This window comes from Anneissia japonica, unplaced genomic scaffold (assembly GCF_011630105.1).
Source record: "Anneissia japonica isolate Jap-2015-1 unplaced genomic scaffold, ASM1163010v1 scaffold597_len517326_cov190, whole genome shotgun sequence".
Lineage (NCBI taxonomy): Eukaryota > Metazoa > Echinodermata > Crinoidea > Comatulida > Comatulidae > Anneissia > Anneissia japonica.
In genome coordinates, this window is record NW_022699214.1 from 266,615 (window position 1) to 288,619 (window position 22,005).

General features: G+C 33.8%; 2 protein-coding genes across 8 annotated transcripts in view; one reads left to right on the forward strand and one right to left on the reverse strand.

Moving 5' to 3' along the window:
- The window catches only part of LOC117102874 (phosphatidylinositol 4-phosphate 3-kinase C2 domain-containing subunit beta-like), a 36,644-nt gene extending 29,775 nt beyond the window's left edge, over nt 1-6,869 (reverse strand). For both annotated transcript variants that reach the window (XM_033243311.1, XM_033243310.1), the window contains exons 1-2: nt 6,720-6,869; nt 737-2,275 (exon numbers count right to left, since the gene is read on the reverse strand). In XM_033243311.1, the coding sequence (XP_033099202.1) occupies nt 737-2,215 (1,479 nt within the window). In that variant the 5' untranslated portion in view covers nt 2,216-2,275; nt 6,720-6,869. The remainder of the gene's footprint in view (nt 1-736; nt 2,276-6,719) is intronic.
- A 358-nt stretch (nt 6,870-7,227) lies between these two features.
- LOC117102875 (nucleobindin-2-like) overlaps nt 7,228-22,005 on the forward strand; it is a 20,047-nt gene continuing 5,269 nt past the window's right edge. Inside the window, exons 1-14 of one of the 6 annotated variants that reach the window (XM_033243318.1) lie at nt 7,229-7,385; nt 7,871-7,975; nt 8,143-8,250; nt 8,910-9,036; nt 12,617-12,726; nt 14,108-14,293; nt 15,360-15,509; nt 16,283-16,369; nt 17,057-17,146; nt 17,522-17,533; nt 18,188-18,391; nt 18,937-19,029; nt 19,840-19,863; nt 21,653-21,677. In XM_033243318.1, the coding sequence (XP_033099209.1) occupies nt 7,877-7,975; nt 8,143-8,250; nt 8,910-9,036; nt 12,617-12,726; nt 14,108-14,293; nt 15,360-15,509; nt 16,283-16,369; nt 17,057-17,146; nt 17,522-17,533; nt 18,188-18,391; nt 18,937-19,029; nt 19,840-19,842 (1,269 nt within the window). In that variant the 5' untranslated portion in view covers nt 7,229-7,385; nt 7,871-7,876 and the 3' untranslated portion in view covers nt 19,843-19,863; nt 21,653-21,677. Of the gene's footprint in view, nt 7,386-7,870; nt 7,976-8,142; nt 8,251-8,909; nt 9,037-10,769; nt 10,874-12,616; nt 12,727-14,107; nt 14,294-15,359; nt 15,510-16,282; nt 16,370-17,056; nt 17,147-17,521; nt 17,534-18,187; nt 18,392-18,936; nt 19,030-19,839; nt 19,864-21,646; nt 21,780-22,005 lie in introns of those variants that run through there. The other 5 variants (XM_033243316.1, XM_033243317.1, XM_033243314.1 and 2 more) reach the window with 5 other exon arrangements.

Here is a 22,005-nt window from a genome sequence, read left to right on the forward strand (position 1 = left end):
GTTCCGTTTTAATTTTAAATTGTTTTGCATTATATGGCTGTTTGCTGTTTAATGAGGTTTTCCCCATTTGCCTTTTAACTATATATTATTTAAGAATCTCTATTGAGATCCAGCGCCGCCATTGATGCACGGTAGAGATTGCATCTTTAGATCTCTGATCTTGTTCACAAATTTGCGGACTAGTGCTGTCTCGTAAGAATTTTGTAGGACGCTTTAAGAATGACAAAATATTCTCTGTATCTACTGCAACCGAGCCGCATAGCTTATATTCCACTATTTGCATTCACACCTGGTCTGTGTATATATTGCCTTGGTTTGGCTCTGTAATCATTAGTGGTCGTGGGACTAGCTTGGGCCCTACCCAAGCTGGTCGAACGTTTAGTTTGGCTCTGTACCCTAGCTGCACTGATGAGGCCTGGAAGGCCGAAACGGATCTGTCTGCAGATATTGGGATTCCTTCCAGTGGATACTTAGTTTATTTTGTAATTTTGATCGAATTTTGTCTACTGTTCCGTTTTAATTTTAAATTGTTTTGCATTATATGGCCGTTTACTGTTTTATGGGTTTTTCCCATTTGCCTTTCAAACTTATATTTATATAAATATATATATACCTGTAGTGAAAAAAGCACTGACAATGGTAAAAACAGTCAGGTTGACATACTTTTGGAACATAATTTATTATAAGACAAATATTTTATCCACAAATGGACAAAAAACATACAGAAAAATATTACCTGTGTTTTCTGTGAAGACTCAAATGTGACGGAAGAACGAGGTTGCCACATTGGAACTTGAAAATCTGTAAGCACTGATGATTCCTTGTGCATGGTCTTGGGTCTCTCAGGTAGTGCAGGTGCTTCTGAATCAGCGGCATGGAATGATTTAGCACGGACGCTGCTTGATCTTGGTGGCAAAGATGGTTTATCTTGGCGCACAGTAGCACCGTTGGAGACAACAGGTAATGGACTGTCTGTTTCGACAGGTTCAATTATTTCAACTTTCTTTGGTTGGGGCTTTTTCGCAATGAGAGGATCGAAGTCACTGATTGACAAATCCTCCGCTACCAATGAAAGGTTAGGATTAAATTGTATCAAATCCGGTCCATTACTGCTTAAAAAGTGACTGTTCTGAGGCTGAGGTTTTTGAGTCTGTAAAGGGGCAATGAGATTGTTATTGTGCCGGGAAAGAGTATTATCTTTTGGTGGTAAAGGTGGAAGTTGGCCATTGGAATTTGTATTTCTAAAGGCTTGGAAATCTGGCTGACTGCTGATCCTTCGAACACTGGGATTGACTACTTGAGCTGTGAAGGGGTTCCTAGATGACTGTTTTGATGGTCGCAAAGCCTGGTGCATGTCAGAGAAACCTCTTCCAGGGGTTTGTAATGTTGGATACTGACTACCTTGGAGGTAGCTAACAAAAGATTGAGATCCTAGCCCGACCTGTGGTAAAGTAGCTGCAAGCTTCCGCTTAGAGTCACTGCCATCAGGGCTGGCAGAGAGATAGCTTGTGAAGGTTGCAGCTGGAGTCTTTACTGGATTCAATATAGGCTGAGGCTCTACTTGAAATGTGGCATTCCGATGAACACCTGGATCATTGGATGTTCTTCTCTGGGTGTCAGGACTTACAGGCAGTGATCGACTCTTCTGAAATGGATCGTCTGTAAAATTAATCCAGTTACTCCTCCCACAAAAAGAATCTTCAAAATTGTTAATTGTGGTTTGTGATGTTTTCTCTGATTTTATTGCACTTACAGATGGCACACTAGAACTAGTTACACTAATAGGGGTAATAATCGTAGGAGTGGAAGAAGCACCAATTGATCCATTATCACTTTGGCTAATGGATTGAAAATTGAAAGCTTGAAATGCATCTTCCAAATATTCCAAGTTTGATTTCCGTGAAGATGGCAGACTGGAAGACAAAATCGGCTCAAAATTGTCACTTATATCCTTTGGAAATGGCAATGGTTTAGTACCATCCCTCCTTGTGTTTCCAAGCACGTGTTGAAAGTCAAATTTAATTAAATCAGGTTGTTGGCTGTATCCTGTTGGAACCCGAGACTCTTTTATAGAGGGTTGATTTGTGGCTGGCTGGTGAAATGATTGTCCTTTTGCACCCTGCCTGGTTAGGGCTTCGCTTTTAGCTGTTTCTACACTTATGGCCAAAGCCTTTCTAAGCTCTTCCTCATATTGTTCCTCTGTTTGCTGTGCCATTTTGGTTCAGAACATGTATTTCCAAAAATGTATCTTCTTCATGCCATTTTATTTCCAGATCTAACAAAAGTGAACAAATTATAAAACTGAGCACATTAATATTATTATTTTTTTAAGGTACATTATGGTAAACATGAATACAATTTAAAAAAAAAAACAAACAATGATTTGAAAAGGGGTTTTTTTTTTAAATCTTAAAATATACCGAAAACATGAGATCATATTAAAACAATGGAAGTAAAAAGAATGAATTTTAGTTTCAATTCATCTTATCAAACAAGGTAAAGGCAATATAATTATTACAAATGATTGAACAATAACAATCAACCAATTCCTTTTATTTCAGACAATGTCCAAATAAGTATACAAAGAGAAGAAATAGAGAATAAATACACAATCAGATTATACGGAGACATTTGTCTCAGGCTAAATAAACTTACAATACAAGCCTATACAGTATCATTACATTACATTATATATTTTATTTATTTTATTCAATTTCCAGGAAAATATACAAAAGTACAATAGTTCCTGCAGGTGACTAAAAGTAAACAATTCAAAGAATTGCACACTATCGAGTGGCTTTCCCAACTGAAAGTACATAAAAACAATTTTTTTTTAATAAAAAAAAAAACCAAAGAAATATTCTAAAATTCAATGCTATCGATAACAAGCTTTTAGAGCTCTTCTAAACCCTCCAAAATTGTACAAGGCTTCATCACGAACATCAAAATTCGTGGAAAGTTCACAAACAAGGAATATTCAAATGCATTAGTTCTACCAGGTGTATTACGGTATGTGGTATGTTGAAATAATTTAGTGAATGATTATGTAAAGACAACAAATATAGAATTTCCGGGTCAACTGCCATTTTATTTAAAATCATCTTTCTTACTTAAGCAATAAACAAGTAGATGCAAAGGACCTGAATACTTTTGCTTTCAATACATTCAAATTGTTAACTTCTTAAACACTCTGGTAACAATACCTTTTTAGGTTACAAGACAAAGTTTTAATATAACAATGGCCGTATTCGACTGGTTAGTCTTTGTTAAATTGCACCTGCCGGTGCAATGGTAAAATACTACTTAAAAAAGACGACTAGACAAATAGAAAGCTGATAGATACTCGACAAAAAAAGACGACTAGATTTGTGAGATTGTGGAATAACCTCCATCCTGATATTCAAAATTATTTCATTATATCTATTAATTTTTGTTTTGTTCAAATGTAAGTTAAAAAAATGTTTTAATGATTTTTAATTGATATTGTTTTATTATTATTATTATTATTATTATTATTATTATTGCTCTTCAGGAAAGTGTAAAAATTTGCTAAAAAGTCTGGTGGTGGCTGATACTAGTTTTTCAAACCCCTGGCGGTCAAAGTATTAATGGGAAGTTTACCTTTTCAATAAACCTCAAGTTTTCCAAGCTCACACAAAAATTAATATTATTATCAGTAGATAAAATATATATTGTATGGACGACAGAATAAAGGAATGCTTGACCACAAATAGTATCATCAATGAGATCAAATCATCAGATGCATCTTAGTGTTGTACCTTGGACTCATTAAATTATTACTCCTACATTTAGCTAAATTGTGAAGTGTGTATAACTCTCATGCCTTTGTTTTAATGATTTTTGTGTTCTTGAGTAAACTCATCAAAATCACGATGACGTCATCTTTGGCGAGTAATTCTGTCTATTGAGTTGAGTTGCAAAGGCATCATAAACCTAGATTTAGAGACCTTGTATCACTGAGTGACATAGGAAGGAGTAATTTGAGTAACACATACTCTTAGTAGAGTCCAATCACACTGAAATTACTGTATATCAGCCTAGAGAGCTTTAAAGTTGGACAAACTTTAGGATTAGGATTAACAATTCTACAACCGTTAATAAGGTAAGACTTTTTTATACCTTGTATCACGAGTCATATTTTTAAAGATCGCCAGACGAGGGCAGAAAAAACATAAAAATAATATTTTGTTTTCTTATTCAGCAAATAGTTTTGCCAAAAACATCCAGATGGAGGAGAAAACGAAAATAAAATTTTATTGGTGAATGTAAACAGTGTAGTAATGGATGGTTAAACTTCAAATTTATGTAATTAGCAAGAAATATATCTTATTTTTGGAGATTTCAAGGCAGCGGCAGATGTAATATAAAATAAAGAAAAAACATTATTTTTTTCATTGGTTAGCGGCGGGTTCGCTAAACAAGATAAAAAAGTCTTGCTCACCCTTTTAATAAAAGTAAAAGAACAGATGCTCGGTATCATTAATTACATAATTACCTGTACAAATAATCTATATATCATCAAAATCTGAACTTATGACTGGTGCCAGACTGTAAAGTAAGGCCTATGTGGCAAATATCCTCTGCACAAAAATTAGGCCTAGAAATTTGTCTGCGCATTTTGAAAAAATAAGGGAAGATTTTGGTGAAAATTAAGCTTTTTTAACCTAATCTTCAAGTTAATAGAAATAGAAATGTGATAAGCAGTAGTTATGATTCTGTGTACCTATTTTTCTAGCAATTTTCCACGGAAATTTGAGCTAGTTTGAGAAATGATCTGCGCAACTGAAAACCTCATGATACTTCTGACATTTTTGGGTGGAGTATATTTGTCTAGCCTCGGCCTAGGTAATCATGCCTATTAGGTATATTACAAATCGTGACATCACACTTCCAAGCTTTGGTCACTTGTTCAATGGTGGGCTTGCACTTTTTTTCATTGGATATTGCTGATGTCATACATCAACATGCAGATTAATGTTCAAAGAAGGGTTATGAATTTGTTTTGTTTTCATCCATCTTTTACTTACAGTATGATTGACGTCTGAAATATACACTCGATTAAAATCCATTTTTTTTAGCAGAAGGCAAGGAACGTTGCAACTGTTTAATTATTATATAAAACTGTTAATTACATGATTGCAATGTGACCAAGTATAAAGAAATTTTATTGTTTGGAAGGTGGTTTTTTTAGGCTTGGGAATCCGTTGTATATTCACTACCAAGATGCTGGTGGTATGGCATGTGGGGAGGGGAAAGGTGGCGGGGATGGGAAAGGTGGTGGGGATGAGGAGGTATTTTGCATGTGGCAACTGTAAATATTGTAATGTAAATAGTGCATTGTATCTTACTGTAAATACAGGGGTTAGGATAAACAAGGGGCAGGGTCTGAGGTCTGGGGAGGGGATGAGGATAAGTTGAAGTGTAGTTTAGTGATAATAATAACAACTCATTAGGGCACAAAGAAAAAATTATTACAGTAGATATCACTTTTTTTTTTTAATTGATGAGGACAGGAGGCATTTTTTTGTATTTTGGAAGGGGGGGGGAGGTGGAATTAAACTCAGGGATTCCTGTGTGCATGAACAGAACGAACATGACATTTTTCGAAGTGGCAGATGCATTTAAACAACTGCAGCTGTGACTATATAGTAGGCATGGGCACAGGCTTTGGTCTTTACCTCGAGCTGGTCCACCCTTTGCTTAGAAACTTTCTTTTTTGATGTCATAGGTTAATTTTTGCCCAACAACAACCATTACAACCAAACACACCCCTCACAAGGAAGATGGCCCACTTGTAATGCATTATGTAATGAGTTATTTTTAGCAGCGAGAGTCTCTGTAGAACATGTGTCTTCATGCTGTGAACCAACGATCCGATCAGCCCACTGGGCGGGTCTCTTTAGGGATGGACCGCGGTGTTGCCTATATTTAGCCGCAGCTGTGAACACGAGAGTCTACACGCTGTGAATTAACGATCCGATCAGCCCACTGGGCGGTCTCTTTAGTGACTATTGTTTTGTCTATTTTTAACTGTAGTAGCGAGCTGTTTATTTTCAGCGACAGTAAACAAGTTTAAAGAATGGGCTTTGCATTTTCAACTTTATGGTGATCCCAACGTCTGATCTAATCAATTGGAAGAGTTTGGAGTCTGCCGAATTTTGAGCCAATTCATTTATATTTTGTGAGCATTTGTTTTTTGCAAAGTTGTTTATATGTAGTTAAAATAAATGATGCGACAAAAAAAAAAAAAAAAAAAAAATTAATTAGTAAAAAAAAAAATTAAATTTAATATTCCCGCATTAATATTTCCAAAATATATCTAATAAATTTTTCTATTTGCCCTTAGTTACTGTATGTAAATGTTATTTAATTATTTTAAATTTATACAGTACGTAATATATCTGCACCGGGCTTAGGTTTAGGCTCGGCCTAAACCTCAATTAATCTTTCTGAGATTCAGGCCTAGCCTAGCCTAGCTTGAAGGCTACACAAACAACTCCACGACCAGGCTGGGGCCTAGCCTAACACTTCTAGGCCTAGGCCTAGTGCATAGTTGTAAAGCCTATGCCTTAGAGGCTAGCCTATTATTACATCAAAACGCTTGCCTTGCTAGAGAATTATTATAATTTTGTCCAAACATAAACATTCATGTGAAAACACTTTTTCTTGTTCAATTGCAAAAGATGGTCAATACTCACCTTGTGGCTCAGTTTTTGTGAAAACGAACAACAATTTACAAGCCCGATAAGCCTCTTTCGATGGAATATGAACACAAAAGTAAACACGCCTTCTATTTCTAGACCACTGGACCGCGAAGTTTATGTTTCGTTAATTCATTTCATGCAGGCCTAGTAGTGTAGTAACAAATGTCACGTCATGTTGTCAATCATTAGCCAAATTAACAGATGTAACCAATCAAATCCATTTCTCTAGTAGTTATGATGGCGTATGTGTCTCCTCCTCCTCTCTTATCAAAGAAATAATATATTTCAGAGACATGGGTGGGCTCCTTGGATTTTTAGCAGCTAATTACACTTTGTGGTGTTTTTGTAGTTAGTTTATCTTTGAAAATATAATTTGTATTTTTATCATTAATTATACATGTTGTGTTTATAAGAAGATATGGAGGAGAGTTGGTGCACTGCCCTGAGGTTAGCGACCTGTAATAACCTTTAAACTCTGCACGACTGCCGTATCTCAAATACACCAACAACCGTGTGAATATCCAAAATTGTGTATGATCTCCACGTCAACCTTACGGAGCATTGAGCAAAACGGGGACAACAACAATATTTCACTTTATATTTTAAGAGAAAAGGCTAAATATTGGGTAGAACGACGAGTTGCAATAATATTTAAATTTGGTAAGGAGTTAACTTGTATATTGTAACTATAAGATAGGCTAGGCCCTAGCTAGGCATCTTTTTTCGTTCAACCTCCTTTCTTTAGACTAGTAGGCTAGGCTAAGTAAGTAGGCCTACAGTACACTAGGCCTAGCCGAAGTCAGGCCTAGGCCTAACCTAGGCTACAGTACAGCAGGCTGGGACCTCCTGTGTGCTGTGTGCCCGGCTACCGTAACAAGAGTCTAGGCCTGACATGATGCGGATCTTGACGAGATAATACTAAAAAAACAATTTTTGGCTATCATATATAGCCTAGATTAGAGACAGAGCCAGTGCTGGTGCAAAAGTAAAATACTGTAAACATCTAACAACAAACAAAAAGGAACTGGTGACAAAACCATCAGATATAAGGGTGCACTATTTTATTTTCAGGAATGAACAAGTTCCTCTTAACTTCTAGGCCTACATGATATCACATAGGTTATTACATATATTATTTCTTCTAGATCAATATGAAGTTAATATGGCTGCTGGTGCTCTGTGCACTTAGTGTGGTGGATATGAAACCAGTTCAGCCAGTTTCTTCTGAAGAGAAGTTGGAGGATGATATGGTGAGCAATCTGTTTCCAAGCTCTGTAATGCATACATGAATTGCCCATACAGTATATGGGCATAATATGACATCATCATGCCTATATATGGGCAAATTAATTTAGGTGGGAACCGATCCTTAAATTATTACATAGAATGAAATTGCTTACATTTTTTCCCCTCACAGGACACTGGACTAGAGTATGACAAATATTTGCGCCAAGTTATTAGTGTTTTAGAGAAGGATCCTGAAATGAGGAAGAAAATGGAATCTAGTAATCTCGAGGATCTAAAGGTGATATTCTTATTTTTATTCGTTTACACAAAGCTGAATGGGATGGCCACAATCAGAAGTTTTAAAAAAATCACAATGACAAACTAAATAAGAACGACTCTCATCTAGTAACACACAGAAAGTCATTAAGAAAAATAATCATGTCAAGGCCTAGGGAGGGGATTTGTTTTAGTCATGAGAAAAGTCCGGGCAGTCAAAGGAATTTAACCCAGGACGCTGGGTTTGTAAAGCAAGTACCTTAACCAACAAAGTATTCATTTCAACAACATCAAACTAAATTTCTTTTTTATAAAATTTACGATATTGCTTTTTTTATTGTCTTGTACAATGAATCTTTAATTTCAACATTTTATTGAATTTTTTTTTGCTGTTGTCTATTATTGGTATTTTTAAAATGTTTGTATGCTTTTTATTGTGGGTTTTTAATTGCTGCTGGATTGTTCTTTGTTTGTTTTTGTATTGTATTTCTTAATGTAAACATCCATGTAATTTAGTTTTGACTGTAAATTTGGTGAATAAAGTACTTGAATGAGTGAATGCTTCAAAAAAACGATTCAACAAAATCAAATCATGATAAATGTTGACCCAATGAAATTATAATTTTCTTTCCAATTATCATTAGTAGTAGATAATTATTGTTATCTTTTCTTGACACATAGAGTGGAAAACTTGCTTTAGAATTGGACCAGATGCCAGGTCATTTCCGCAGTCAGCTTGATGAACTCAAACGTATGGAAGTACAGAGACTTAGAGCTGTTGCTAAGCAGATGGTCGAAAAAGAAGCTGGTAAGTAATGCAATGTAGTTAGAAGTATCAATGTGGTAGTAAACAAGGGAGGATTCAGAATTTTTCAAACTGGGAAGGGAGGTGTGGAGGAGGGAAACAGGGGAGGGGCACCATCAAATTATCAGAATTAATAGGTGAGAAGTGGCAGCAGTAGTGGCATAACAAATGGACCGGATGCCCTGTCGAAACATTCTTGTTGTTCTTGTACAGTATGTGTTGAAATTTTCAAAATGTAGTGGCATCACTTCATGTTTAATATTTGTATTGTTTTTGTAAGTGTAAATGAAAAATAAAGTAATTTTTGTATTCATTATTTTTCCCTTAACATTAAATCAATTGTGTATTTACATTAAATGTTATTTCTCCCAATGTTTTTGTTTCAAGTACAAGAATTCATTGATAAACTGTACTATACAGAGGTTTGTGAGAATCTGTATAATTTTTGTTTATTTAAATCTGATTTTATTTTCCTTTTAGATTATCCATCCCTTATTCTGCCTTTTTTGATTATCTGATTATTTCATGTTATGGATTTTAATATTTTGATTTCTTAATTTAATTTTTATATTAATTTTGGTCAATTTTTAAAATTTTATCTTTTATGATTTAATTATTTTAAATTAAAATAATAAATTATTCACAGGTTTTTCAGAATCTGTATAATGTTTGTTCATTTCAATTTGCTTTTAAATTATACATCCCATCATTCCCTTATTTGGCTATTTATTTTTTTTAATTTTCAATTATTTTATGTAAATGATTGTTTTGATTTCTTTATTTAATTTGGGTTATCTGTTTTCTTTTTATATTTTATTTGATTATTTATTATATTATTTTATTTATTTAATTTAAAATTTAGAAATACAGATTAGATAAGAACTTTCGTTTTTTTTTTACTTTTAATACTCTGAAAGTAAACATCTGTTTCATCCAAACATATGTTAATTAACATCGTGGGAAAAATACAGATTTACAAAGCAGTGTAGAAAATTAATTTGAAAACTCTATACAGGTTCTAGAGAATATATTGATGTGGTTATAAAATGCCTAGAGAATTTCCAATTCAGTATTAGCATATCTGCATAATTAAATTGTTCAATATACTGTAGATTTTATATGAAAATTCACCTGTTTCAATACGTGTTTGGTTGAAGCCAATGTTAAAATAACTAAAATAGGCCTACAGATTTTTTTTTTATTTCACATGTATAATTAAAGCAAAACCTGATTTGCTTGAAATTTGTAAATATATTTTGTGACTCCAGTTTGGAGAATTTTTTTTTCTGGCAAATAATGCAAGTGTTACAGAGATTTTAAGAAATATAAATAATAATAGTTACTGTAATATAATAATTATAATAATAATAATAATGATAATAATTATAATGATAATAATATTAATAATTATTATGATACTGATGGTTGATGTTTTAATACACATCACACAACAAAAATAGAACACATTGCAGTAATGATTCATTCACATGAGTAATATGGACATATGAAGTATTATTAAAATCGTACACAATGCACCTTCCCTAGATACATCCCCGCACTGTTTGTTTGCCCTTCAAAGTTTTATATCATTTTACAACCGGAATGATAAATCCTTACCCTTTGCAGGTGTTTATGTTATATTTTTTCCCTTTCTTATAGACTTTTAAAAAATGTATATCTAAATATATTGTTTCTACGTTGGTTATGGTATTTTTTTGTGATCAAATATATTAAAGGACGCCCAACAGGTAAATACAACATGCAGAATCTAGTCGGACATGTGGACATTAGCTCTCGTGACAATTTTAACGTTCAAGACTTACAAAAATTGATAAGCAAGGTACCAATATGATGGAATTGACAACAAATACTGTGCAAAGTTTTATGCATTATTCATCACCGCTTCTCATTGGTTAACTAATTATTGTACAGTATCTTGTAGCTATGGTGGCGTAATCCTTGATGCTTTATTTTTTTCCTTTATCCTCTTTTTTAATTGATCATCTGACATATTTATGTAGTATGTACAGTAGATGTAGACAACAAATATTGTGCAACTTTTTATCATTGGTCAACTAATTATTGTAAGGCGAGACTTTTTTTATTCCTTGTTCCGCGTACTTTTTTTAAGATCATCAGAGGAGGGCGGAATAAAAATAAAAATAAAATTTTGTTTTTTTTTATTTAGCAAATAGTTTTGCCAAAAACATCCGGACGGAGGAGAAAATAAAAATAAATTGTTATTTGTGAATGTAAAATGGGATTGTGAAATGCTTCAAATTTACATATATCTTTGGAGATTTCAAGGCAGAGGAGGGCATAATAAAAAATTTTTTTAAAACATAATTTTTTTTTTAAATTATCCATTTTTGCGTGGTGGTGAGTGCGATAATTGGCCAAAAATAAAATTTTGTTTTTTATTCGAAATCATCAATATTTGCGTTGACAGGTTCACTAAACAAGGTATAAAAAAAGGCTTGTCGAAAGTAGCTCTTGTTACTATGGTGGTGTAAACCTTAAAAAAACTCCATTTTTTTTCATTTTATCCTTTAAATTGATTGTCCAACATGTTCATGTAGTATAATTTATGTGAGCCCATATACAGTACATCCTTAAGATTTGCCCACACTAATGCCCATATATAGTCATGATGTGCCTATATATGGTCATGATATTATATGATGTCATCATTACCATATTTAGGCATGTCACATGTTTTTGTTGAAAATTATAAACATTGAAAGCTATTTAATAGGGGATCAATGTTAAAGAGCTTGTAATCCTGTAAATATATGATTGACGTCTGTCAAAATATCTGTCAGATTTTGTCTGCTATAACTATTCTCAAACTACAGTGTTTGATCTGTAGAGTTGAAAGGAAACTTGCAAACTCCGATGCAGTTGATCCTTTAAAATCTTTTCACTAACTCACCATGCAAATGGTCATTCAAATGCAAAATAAAAGTAAATATAAGTTACAATTAGAAAACTATAGTAATTTTTTGCTCAAGAATTCATTTGAAACAAAATGTGCAATGGAATTTTTTTATAATGCACAACACCACCATTATTTATTTCGTAATTCTATAGTTTGATCAAACCTAGAAATTCACAATTCAAGAAAACATGGCCCATGAGTGTATAATCACATAACTAACATGAACATGTGGGATGATTATGTAATCTGTCTCTTCGTATGTTTGTCACGCTTGAGATGCCAAAATCAGGCGTAAGCTATCAAAAGTAGGTATCCCAATGAAAAAAAATCTAATTTATTTTTTTATATCACATCTACAAAACTCACTGCGCATGCACTGGTCATTTTGCAGTTTGAATTTCTGAAATATAACACACTGTTCAAAAGCTACGGGCCCTTATAAATGTGGTGAAAAAGGGGTTTTTTTTGACAAAAAACTTTGCACAGTTTAAGTTCTCATTATCATATACAACAATAGTTTCTTCTAAACTGTAAGTTACTGCTAGTATTGTGTACATCACTCATGTTTCACAATGTTAACTTCTTTTAAGTTTAAATATTCTCAGTTGAATCATTTTTGCATGCCTCCTATGTTGTTGTTAATAGGGATCCCAGGAAGTAATCCCAAAGAAAGTTTTGAGAATCTTGTTGGGCATGTCGATCCTAAAAATCCAGACACCTTTAACGAAAGAGATCTCACAAATCTTCTGCGCAAGGTAAACAATTCTGTTGAAATTATGCATATGTGTTATACTAATATGAAGCATCATACCCTTGCAAGAAATTGTTTACTAATAATACCCTTTTAATATTTCAATTAATATTTTTTTTAATTGATTTTTAATTTTTATATTTCATTGGAACGACAAAAATCAACATTACAAAAATCCACAATTTTTCAAAAATACGGATTTCTTATTTCTTTATTACCCTTGCACAATTTGTTGTGCTATCTTAATTTTCATCCTATTTTCTTTATTGACTGATGTTTTTCAAAATCATGTAATTCTTCATTGTTCAAATTATAGTATTTCTAATGTTCATATAATTTATACCCTATCCTTCATACTATCCTACAGTAGATCAGAATGGCCTTGTGATTCGGTATTCTCATTTAATACCTTCATTGTTATATAGTAATATCTCTGAAATAATCCAAACTGTTAAGAAATACATTTCTCTCAAGATGTTCATTAATTTCAATTATGCGTATCAAAAATCTAGTTTATAATTGGTGGTACTCTAAAATATGGTGAAATTGAAGCAGACTATAGATTGTGTTGAAACAATGCAAGTATCAGTTTGAATGTATGTGATCATAGTAAGCATTTAAATTTAGATGAGTCCAAATATGAACATTTTGGCTGCACAAAATGCATGATAAAGTTGTAGCTCAAGAACTGTATATGACACTAAAATGTTAAAACACCAGCAAGTTGATGATATGTAGTATTTTCAGTGCATGTGTTTCTTACACTATTGCATGAAACAAATGTCTTCATTACCTTGTTTTGATACATGTAATATTAGCATTTAATTTATTTTTATCTCATTTTATACCAGTAAATTATAAATTTATAAATTATTAAATGGGCGCAGATCATGAAGGGGGTGGGGGGGCGGTAGGACACCCTCCCCCCCAATATTTTTTAGGTGGTTCCCCCACTTTTAGGTCGTAATGTAATTTCAAGTCAAAAAGATGCCTGAAAGATGTTGAAATGAACTGCATAAATGACCCAAATTTAACGAAAGAGCACTGTACATGATGATGAATTTTACTATTAGAGTGTCATTTCTGGCCATTTAGGGGTACAAATTTTCACATGTCAGCCCCAACCATGGTGGGGCTGATGTGGGTGTGGACTCACGACACTCCCCTACATTTCAAAACTGTTCTGCGCCATCTATTAACTGTTTCAGTTTTAACGATTGTTCTTGTTTTATAATAATCTTCATCATCATTCTTGTCACTCATCATCCTTATTGCCATCATCATCATCATATCATTGTCATTGTCATTATCAACATTCATCCATGTAGAACATTCATCAGTTTATGTTTGTACCAATCCAATTACGTCCACAATGTTTTGTTCAGGCAACAAGTGATTTAGATGCTGCAGATAAGAAACGACGTGAAGAATTTAAAAACTATGAAATGGAAAAAGAACTTCAAAGAAGGCAGAAATTAAAAGAAATGGACGAACAGCACCGTAAGGCTGCCGAAAACGAATATCAAGATCAGAAGAAAAAACTCAAAGAACATGACAAAATAAAACATCCAGTAAGTAACATCATATAATATATTAGGTGTCGACTAACCCCTCAAATAAGAAGGTATAAAGAGGGCTTCTAATTTTTTCGGCAAACTTTGGATGGGCTTCTTTTTGAGATGGGCTTCTTTTCAAGGCTACTTTTACAAAGTAAAGAGGGGCTTCTTTTCAAAATGAATGCTGTAAATTTTTGGAATTATTACTATAAAACAATAAATAGGGCCACTGTAACATCAATCTATATCATAGAGTGTATTAACCGGCATTAAATCACCTGAACTACTGTAAAAACCAAGCATGTTTTAAATTTATTCTGTTACTTTGAAATCTTGAAGAGAATCCCAAGATGGGCTTTTTTTGAGGCTAGTATTGCAAACTAAAGAGGGGACTTCAACTCAAGAAGGGCTTCTTCTCGAGATTAAGCTCATTAGGCTTCTATTCAAGGTTTTATGGTTTAGTATGGCGGGTTTGGATGGCTGCAGGAAGTGTGTACAAAAGTCGCAGGGCAAAAACAGTACCCGTGCCCATAAGTGAAGGGGTGTGGTTTTTTAGATTGACCTGAGCTGCTGAGTGCATGTTTTTGAACACATTTAAAAGTAAACAGTCCCACCTGTTGACATAATCATTTAGAGTGAGCCATCCTAATACAATTTTATTGTGTATGAATAATAATAATATAATAATGTGTTAGACTTATATAACGCTTAATGCACACAAGGCCACTAAGTGCTTCACATTATCACCATTGGTCACTGGATGAAGCACATTTGGAACACATTCTCAGCTCCCTGGGGAGAATTCCATAATGTTGCAGCTGTAATCAGCGCATTTTGTGTTTGAATCTACCAGATACCCACTTGTACTCCTGGGTGGAGAGAGACAACCGTAGGTAAAGTCTAAGGAAATGCACAGCGAGGGATTGAACCTCCGACCTCAAGGTTGAGAAACAGACCCGCAGCCGCTGCACCAAACCGCCTCCTTACAACAACTGGAATAGATTAAAAACTATTACGTAAAGTATACATTACTAAGTCTTCCTGTCTGTTGTAATACGGACATATTTTAACATTTTTATAGGGTAGCAAAGCCCAGCTTGAGGAAGTGTGGGAAGAAACCGACCATCTCGACAAGGAGGACTTCAATCCAAGGACGTTCTTTGCCTTGCATGATACCAATGGAGATGGTAACCTCGATCCATTTGAACTTGAGGCTTTATTTATCAAAGAGGTAATACAAATAAATACAAATACAAAAGCACTTTGCATATTAGTAGACTTAGAAATGAAGTTTACCAGTTTAAAATAATTTTACAACTGTTTTAGTGTACTCAGGTACACAATAATTAATATCCCATTTCAGAAATTATGGATCTTTTGACATATATGGCCTCAACTAGATTTGTAGTGAAGTTGCATGTGCATCAGTGCATCCAAGTTATTTTGTTAATGAGCAGCAACATATTTTAATTGAATTTTTAAAGTTATGTTTTGGATTGGATTTACTTGTGCCAGCACCAACGATAACCCACAAAAGTCTTGAAGAACACTTATATCCAATACATTCCTTCTGGTGATGATTTTGGCAGAACACCAGGAGACTATCCAACTACTCTTTTCTGTGGAGTGTACTGCCTTCTTTAACATGCACATGGGCCATATTGCAAACAGGACTAACGGCTTAGACGGTGAGCTATTGAGACTTGTGCTTCAGCCCTCCAGCTGAAAGACAAGAAGAGCAGCGATTGGCATAGTTCAACATACACACAGTAGCCGCCATCAGTTTAGCCGACTAAAGCTAAGCTTCTCTCAGCTAAATTTTACCGTAGCTATACAACTTTAAAACAATTTCTGGTGCCGCGAGCTGCTCTGCCAGAAATGGGTACGTGTGCCAAATAAGATGACTATTGTTGTTGTTGTCGTTGTCGTCGTCGCCGCCGCCGTCGTCGTTAATATTTTTATTATTATTATTATTATTTGATTCTATAAATGATTAAATATTAGGTTGAGAAAATATACAAAGATTCAGTAGCTGACCCAAAGGAAAAATTTGAAGAGCTGGCCAGAATGAGAGAACATGTTCTTGCAGAGGTACAGTAACCTATTACTTATTATTCAATTACTAATAAAATTCTAGATAAAAATTTCCATCTTAAGGCCCCCTATGATTTTTTTGCACTGATTGTAGAATAGTACTATAAGTCATGAGGTAAAAATTTGAAAATTATAATTGCACATTTGAATTGCTTAATTTGTGTATTTGAGTAAGTTATTAACTTTAAAATTAAAAATGTTAATTAAAAAAAAAATCCCCCATCAGTTTTTGGACAGTTAGATAACTTTTCTGTATTCTTTTGTCAGTGAAAATTACTTTTTTTGATCTGTTTATCGTTGGAAGCTAATAAAAGAGGGATTCGGATTCGGTGACGTGACCGGCTGTCAAACATTGCCAAACATTGCCGAATCCCCCTACTTATTTGATCCTTTCAAATGAGCTATTCAAAATTTTACTTGAATTGTTGAGGTACTTTCCTGTCTTTGACTGATAGTACATATTTAACAAAGAAAACACATGGTAAGTTAAAAGTATTGTTCTACAAACCCTCATACAAAAACTAGAAACATGGAATCTACCTATTATTTAGTGGTTCGTACTTTTGATCTAAGCTATTTGCCCCACAACAGTCTTATAATTATGTGTTTAATGTTTACAATCTAGAGTCTGTTGTTTGTGATCATATTTTCAGTTTTAATAAATTTATCTTAATTTTCTTTCAGATTGACTTAGATAAGAACAAACTAGTCAGCAAAGAGGAGTTTTTGAAAGCTACCGATGAGAGCCAGTTTGAAAAGGACGAAGGATGGGAAGTAAGAAGCCAATGCATTATTATTTTATTAGATTACTAAGTTCACCTTGCACATTGATATAATTAATAGCAGCAAAAAAGTAGCTCAATTAAAGTAGATAAATTTTTAATTTCTTTTGATGATATTTTGATGTTTGATATAGTCATTCACTCATTCATTCATTCTATATAAAACGGGACCAAACAATAAAAATTGAATTTTTTAATATACGTTTATCCTCCACATTGTAAGCTTTGAAATGATGGGTCATAGTTGACTTAAGACCAATTAGCCCTTAAGAATATATTCTTAGTTTAAGTTCATGATTGCTGCGTAATAGTTTACATGATTTTGTTCATAAATATATTTTTTATCAAATTATCACTATTTGTCAAGGACTTAATCAAGGTAAGATATTGGTTAACAGATTATAGTTTTACCATCTTGCCCCTTCCTTAGTTGCTGTAGTTTTTCTTTATTAAAAAAAAAATCTTAGCATTATCTAAGAAAAAATTGTTCCCTATAGGATGAAAACTTTTTCATTTACTTTACATTAACATTTAACTACTTTTAATTTACCTTAAAGAGTCTTCTTTTTATTCTTCTAAAATCTGCCTTTTCCCTATATCCAAGGTTTTAATTTTTTTTCATATTTGGTTCATTAGTTCTTAGAAAGCTTTGGTGGCTGGTACCAGTACTAATTACCTAAAAACAATTCCAATTTTCTGTCATAACTATGACAGCAGTTAGTTTCAAACTTAAAGACACTCCTAAAATTTTTTCTTGGTTCCCCATTAAACTGTGTTTTCAAGTTACTTTTGTTGAAATTTAAAACATATTTCATCAATATCTAATGCATTATGTTCCTCTCTATCAATGTCTTTTGACTCTTCCTTCTCTTAAAACAAAACTTACAGAGAATGCTTCTTTTCTTTTCAACTTTCATTCATAAAAAATATGAAAAAAATACTGATTTCAGGAATGATGTCAACTTTGCTTTATTTTTCCCACTCAGCCCCCTCAGCAACACTAATCAACATATTTTTCCCTTTCACTTCTTAGGATCTTCAACAGGAAGAAATGTTTGAGGAAGAGGAATTGGAAGGCTATGAGAAGACATTGCAAGAGAAGGAGCTAAAGCGACAGAAACAACGGGAAGAGTTTGAGGCTCGCAAACAAAAGATGCAGATGGAGCAGGGCACCTTGCAGAAAGATATAAAACAACAACAGCAGGCTGTTAATATGGAACAGGTTGTTTTGGACCAGGTAAGCTATTAATTTTGATGTCACATATTACTTAAATTCTGATTATGTGACTATGCTGGGGATGTTATGTTTTATTAAAGTAAAGAGCATTTAAAAGCCCTTTCCTCTTGGTTACCAAGCACTTTTTATCCTTGGTAATGCCAGCCAGTTTTTTTTTTTTCAAGGTAGCTTATCTTTTCTCAAAGAGTTCAATTGAGTATCTGGTTGATGTCTGCAACTATACAACCTATTCCTCTTAAGAATGTTTACCGAATATCTAATAATGTGCTGCACACTTGATTATTATGGAATCTATGCAATAAAAAATGTATAAATAATTATTATTTATTTAATTATTAGATTGATTAAAAAAGGTGGAAAAAGAGCGGTTACACCCCTTTTCTCCAAGTTTTTTAATAATTTATAAATCCGTATCAACTTTCCCAAGCTTTCCATCAAATATCCTTTTTGTGTCTTAGAAAAATTGTACAACATATCATAAAATTGTTTTCCTCTGGAGCCTGCCTTTAAGGGTGAAAGGTTAATTTTGTTGTCTTGCTTGCTAGGCTGCTGCTCAAAAGAAACTGACAGAAATGCAACAGGGAAATGATAAACTCAAGTTTGACCCAGCTAACAATGCTATTGATCAGAAGAAGCAGGTAAGCAAATTTTTTCAAAAATAAGTTCAAGTTAAACAGTATCAGATTTTAGGATTCATTATTTTTTGTGTGAAACCAGTTCCTACAAAAACGAATAAATTATTTAGTTTGATCTGTCAATGAAATTACTATACCTGAGCCATATTTTGTGTGAAGATTGGGGTGCGGAGTAGATTAAAATTAATTATTTTCTATTAAATATAATAAGGGAATATTAATTACCATATAATTGATCGAAATTAATTTTTTTGAATAAAAATATCTCTTTCTAAAGCACCACTTTGCTACCTCATGGTACCACATGATATTGTTTTGTTACTGAGCAACGACCTATCAAGTTATGTTTTATGGCAGTTAAAAAAGCTTTGTAAACTGCGACTGGGTTTTGGAGGCACTCAACTGTATCAACCGCTTGCATAGCTTTGCTCAGTAGTGAAGGCATGTCACATGGTGTTATGATGTCAGTAACATAGGGTTTAATGCTTTGCTTCACATAATTATGTATCAGCATTCTTTCTAATTGTACAAATACTTGTTTCAAGGGATGTGCATGGACATTCGAAAAAAATTATTGGTGGTGGGAGGGATATCTATGAGACAGGGTGCTCGAAGGAGAAACAGTTCAGCCGATTAAGGCCCAGCTCCCCTTCTTTATACCTTCATAGTACAATTAAAATATTTTGATTGGGTCAGAGTTCATCTCTTAAGGAGGAGGGAATCGAATCTTAAAAACATCACCATTTAATATGCACATCCCTGTCTATATACATATTCTATGCTAACTTTGTCTTCATTGTTATTGTCTTGTAGTAAACAGTCAAGAGCGTTTAATAGGTATCTTTAACATTTCACTGTTCAGTTTCATATTACATTTTGTAGCTTCAGTAGTACGGTACACATCTTGCACAAGATTTATTGTCTGTGGTAAAATGTGGGGGAAACTGTATTAAAAAATGCAATTCAAACACGGAATATTTTTAATCATAAGGTAATATTAACCTGATGGAAGCGGTTGGCTCTCAACCTCGAGATCAAGTGTTTAAACCCTCGCTGTGCATTTTGCTAGTGTCTTTGGAGAAGGCACTTTACCTGCGCTTGTCTCATTCTACCCAGTAGTATAGATAGATACCTGGTTGAAATATACCACGGACGTTAAAAAGGCAGCATGGAAAGGAAGTGCCATGCAATGGCAAGACTTAATATTATGAGCTAACAGCTCATTCCCCTATGTTCAGTACTGAATGTGGGACTACCCACTTCTTACCTAACGTTAACATACTTGAATATAAAAAGGAAACAATTGGAATTTAAAAATGTATTGTTCAAATCTTAAAGTCAACACAGACAATATATCTTTGTTTTTAGTACATTTTTGATGTTCATTTTGAATGGTTCCTGGATCAGAGGACCTACTATCAGTGGTGTCGTCAGATGAGCCGGAAAGGGAAGGGTGTGTGTGCGGGGGGGGGTGGTAATTGCTATTTCAACAGACAAGCATGGACTTCCATCTTCCAACGACAAAAACTAAACATGTTAATTTGCCGATCCAAAGATTGCCATTCATTCTCTCCCCATGAATGATTTTGTCCCGCTACCCTGACAAAAGTCCCCCGTTGGCAAATTTCTGGAGCCACCACTGCTTAGAATTACATCTGGAGTTTTATTCTCTAGATGTATTTGTGATCCTCTTGTCAAGGCCATTTTGATTGGAGAGGTTTTTTTTAAAAAATTTTATCATTATTCTGCTAATATCAAAAGAAATGTTATTAATTGGTAGAGCAATCATTTTTCCTAAGCATGGACTATTTATCATTGAGTTTACGTCAACCTTACTTTATCTCACCCAATATTACTTTGGCTGCTATTGGTGTTGACATCACTATGCTATTGGATTATTAACTATTTCAGATAAATTTTTTAAAATTTAATTTAATCCCACATTCTTCACAACGTCTTTAAATTGTTTTTGTAAATATTTTCATTACGCTTCCAGGATCATTTGAAAAACAGTGCATAAAACTCTGTAATTCTATATTGGATTATGCTACTGAAATGTATTCCTGGTAAAATATGTTGTAAATAAAATAAAATAAAATCAATTTCACATCGTTATTTATTTACTATTCAGACAACAATATCTTGGGACTAACAGAATTCTTGGGCCCACCTAAACCAAACTTAACTTCATGCTTTACTATATACATGTAAAATAAAATTGTATGCACACCAAGATATTTTGTGAGCATGCACAATTAGCTTTAATGCTTGGTTTTATTTTGTAGTACTTTTTTTACAGTGTTTATGCAATGAAGAATTTGAAAAGTTCTGAAATTTAATTTTGTTTGGGTTTTTTTTTTTATTAATATTTAAAAATAACATGTTCATATACTGTAAAACCTAAACAATATAAATTGTAGTTGTTTTCATACCTGTGTGATTGTTATTGTGATCTATTTTGTCATAATATTTTGGATGTGATAATATAATATTTTGTTTTAAAAGTCATTAGCATGTCATTTTGTATTGTAGTCATTCATTAATTGGTTAAAATATAGTGTTATTGGATAATGTAACAGTGTTATTGGGAATTAAATATTATTTCCATTGTTTTTTAAAGGAACAGGCTCAACAACCAATAGTAAATCAAGAAGCTCTAAAATTACAAGAAGAAGCTAAAATAAATGCAGTCAATGCTAACCAGGCGCAAATCCCCCAAGCCAACCAAGTACCACCACAAGGCAATCAAATCCCACAGGCCAATCAGGTCCCACCACAACAAGGTAATGAAGTCCCCATGGCTGCAGGGCAACAACCACCGGCCGTACAACAACCGCAGGCCGGGCAACAATCAGAGGCTGGGCAACCACCACAAGCAGGGCAACCACCACAGGCAGGGCAACCACCACAGGCCGGGCAACCACCACAGGCCGGGCAACCACCACAGGCAGGGCAACCACCACAGGCCGGGCAACCACC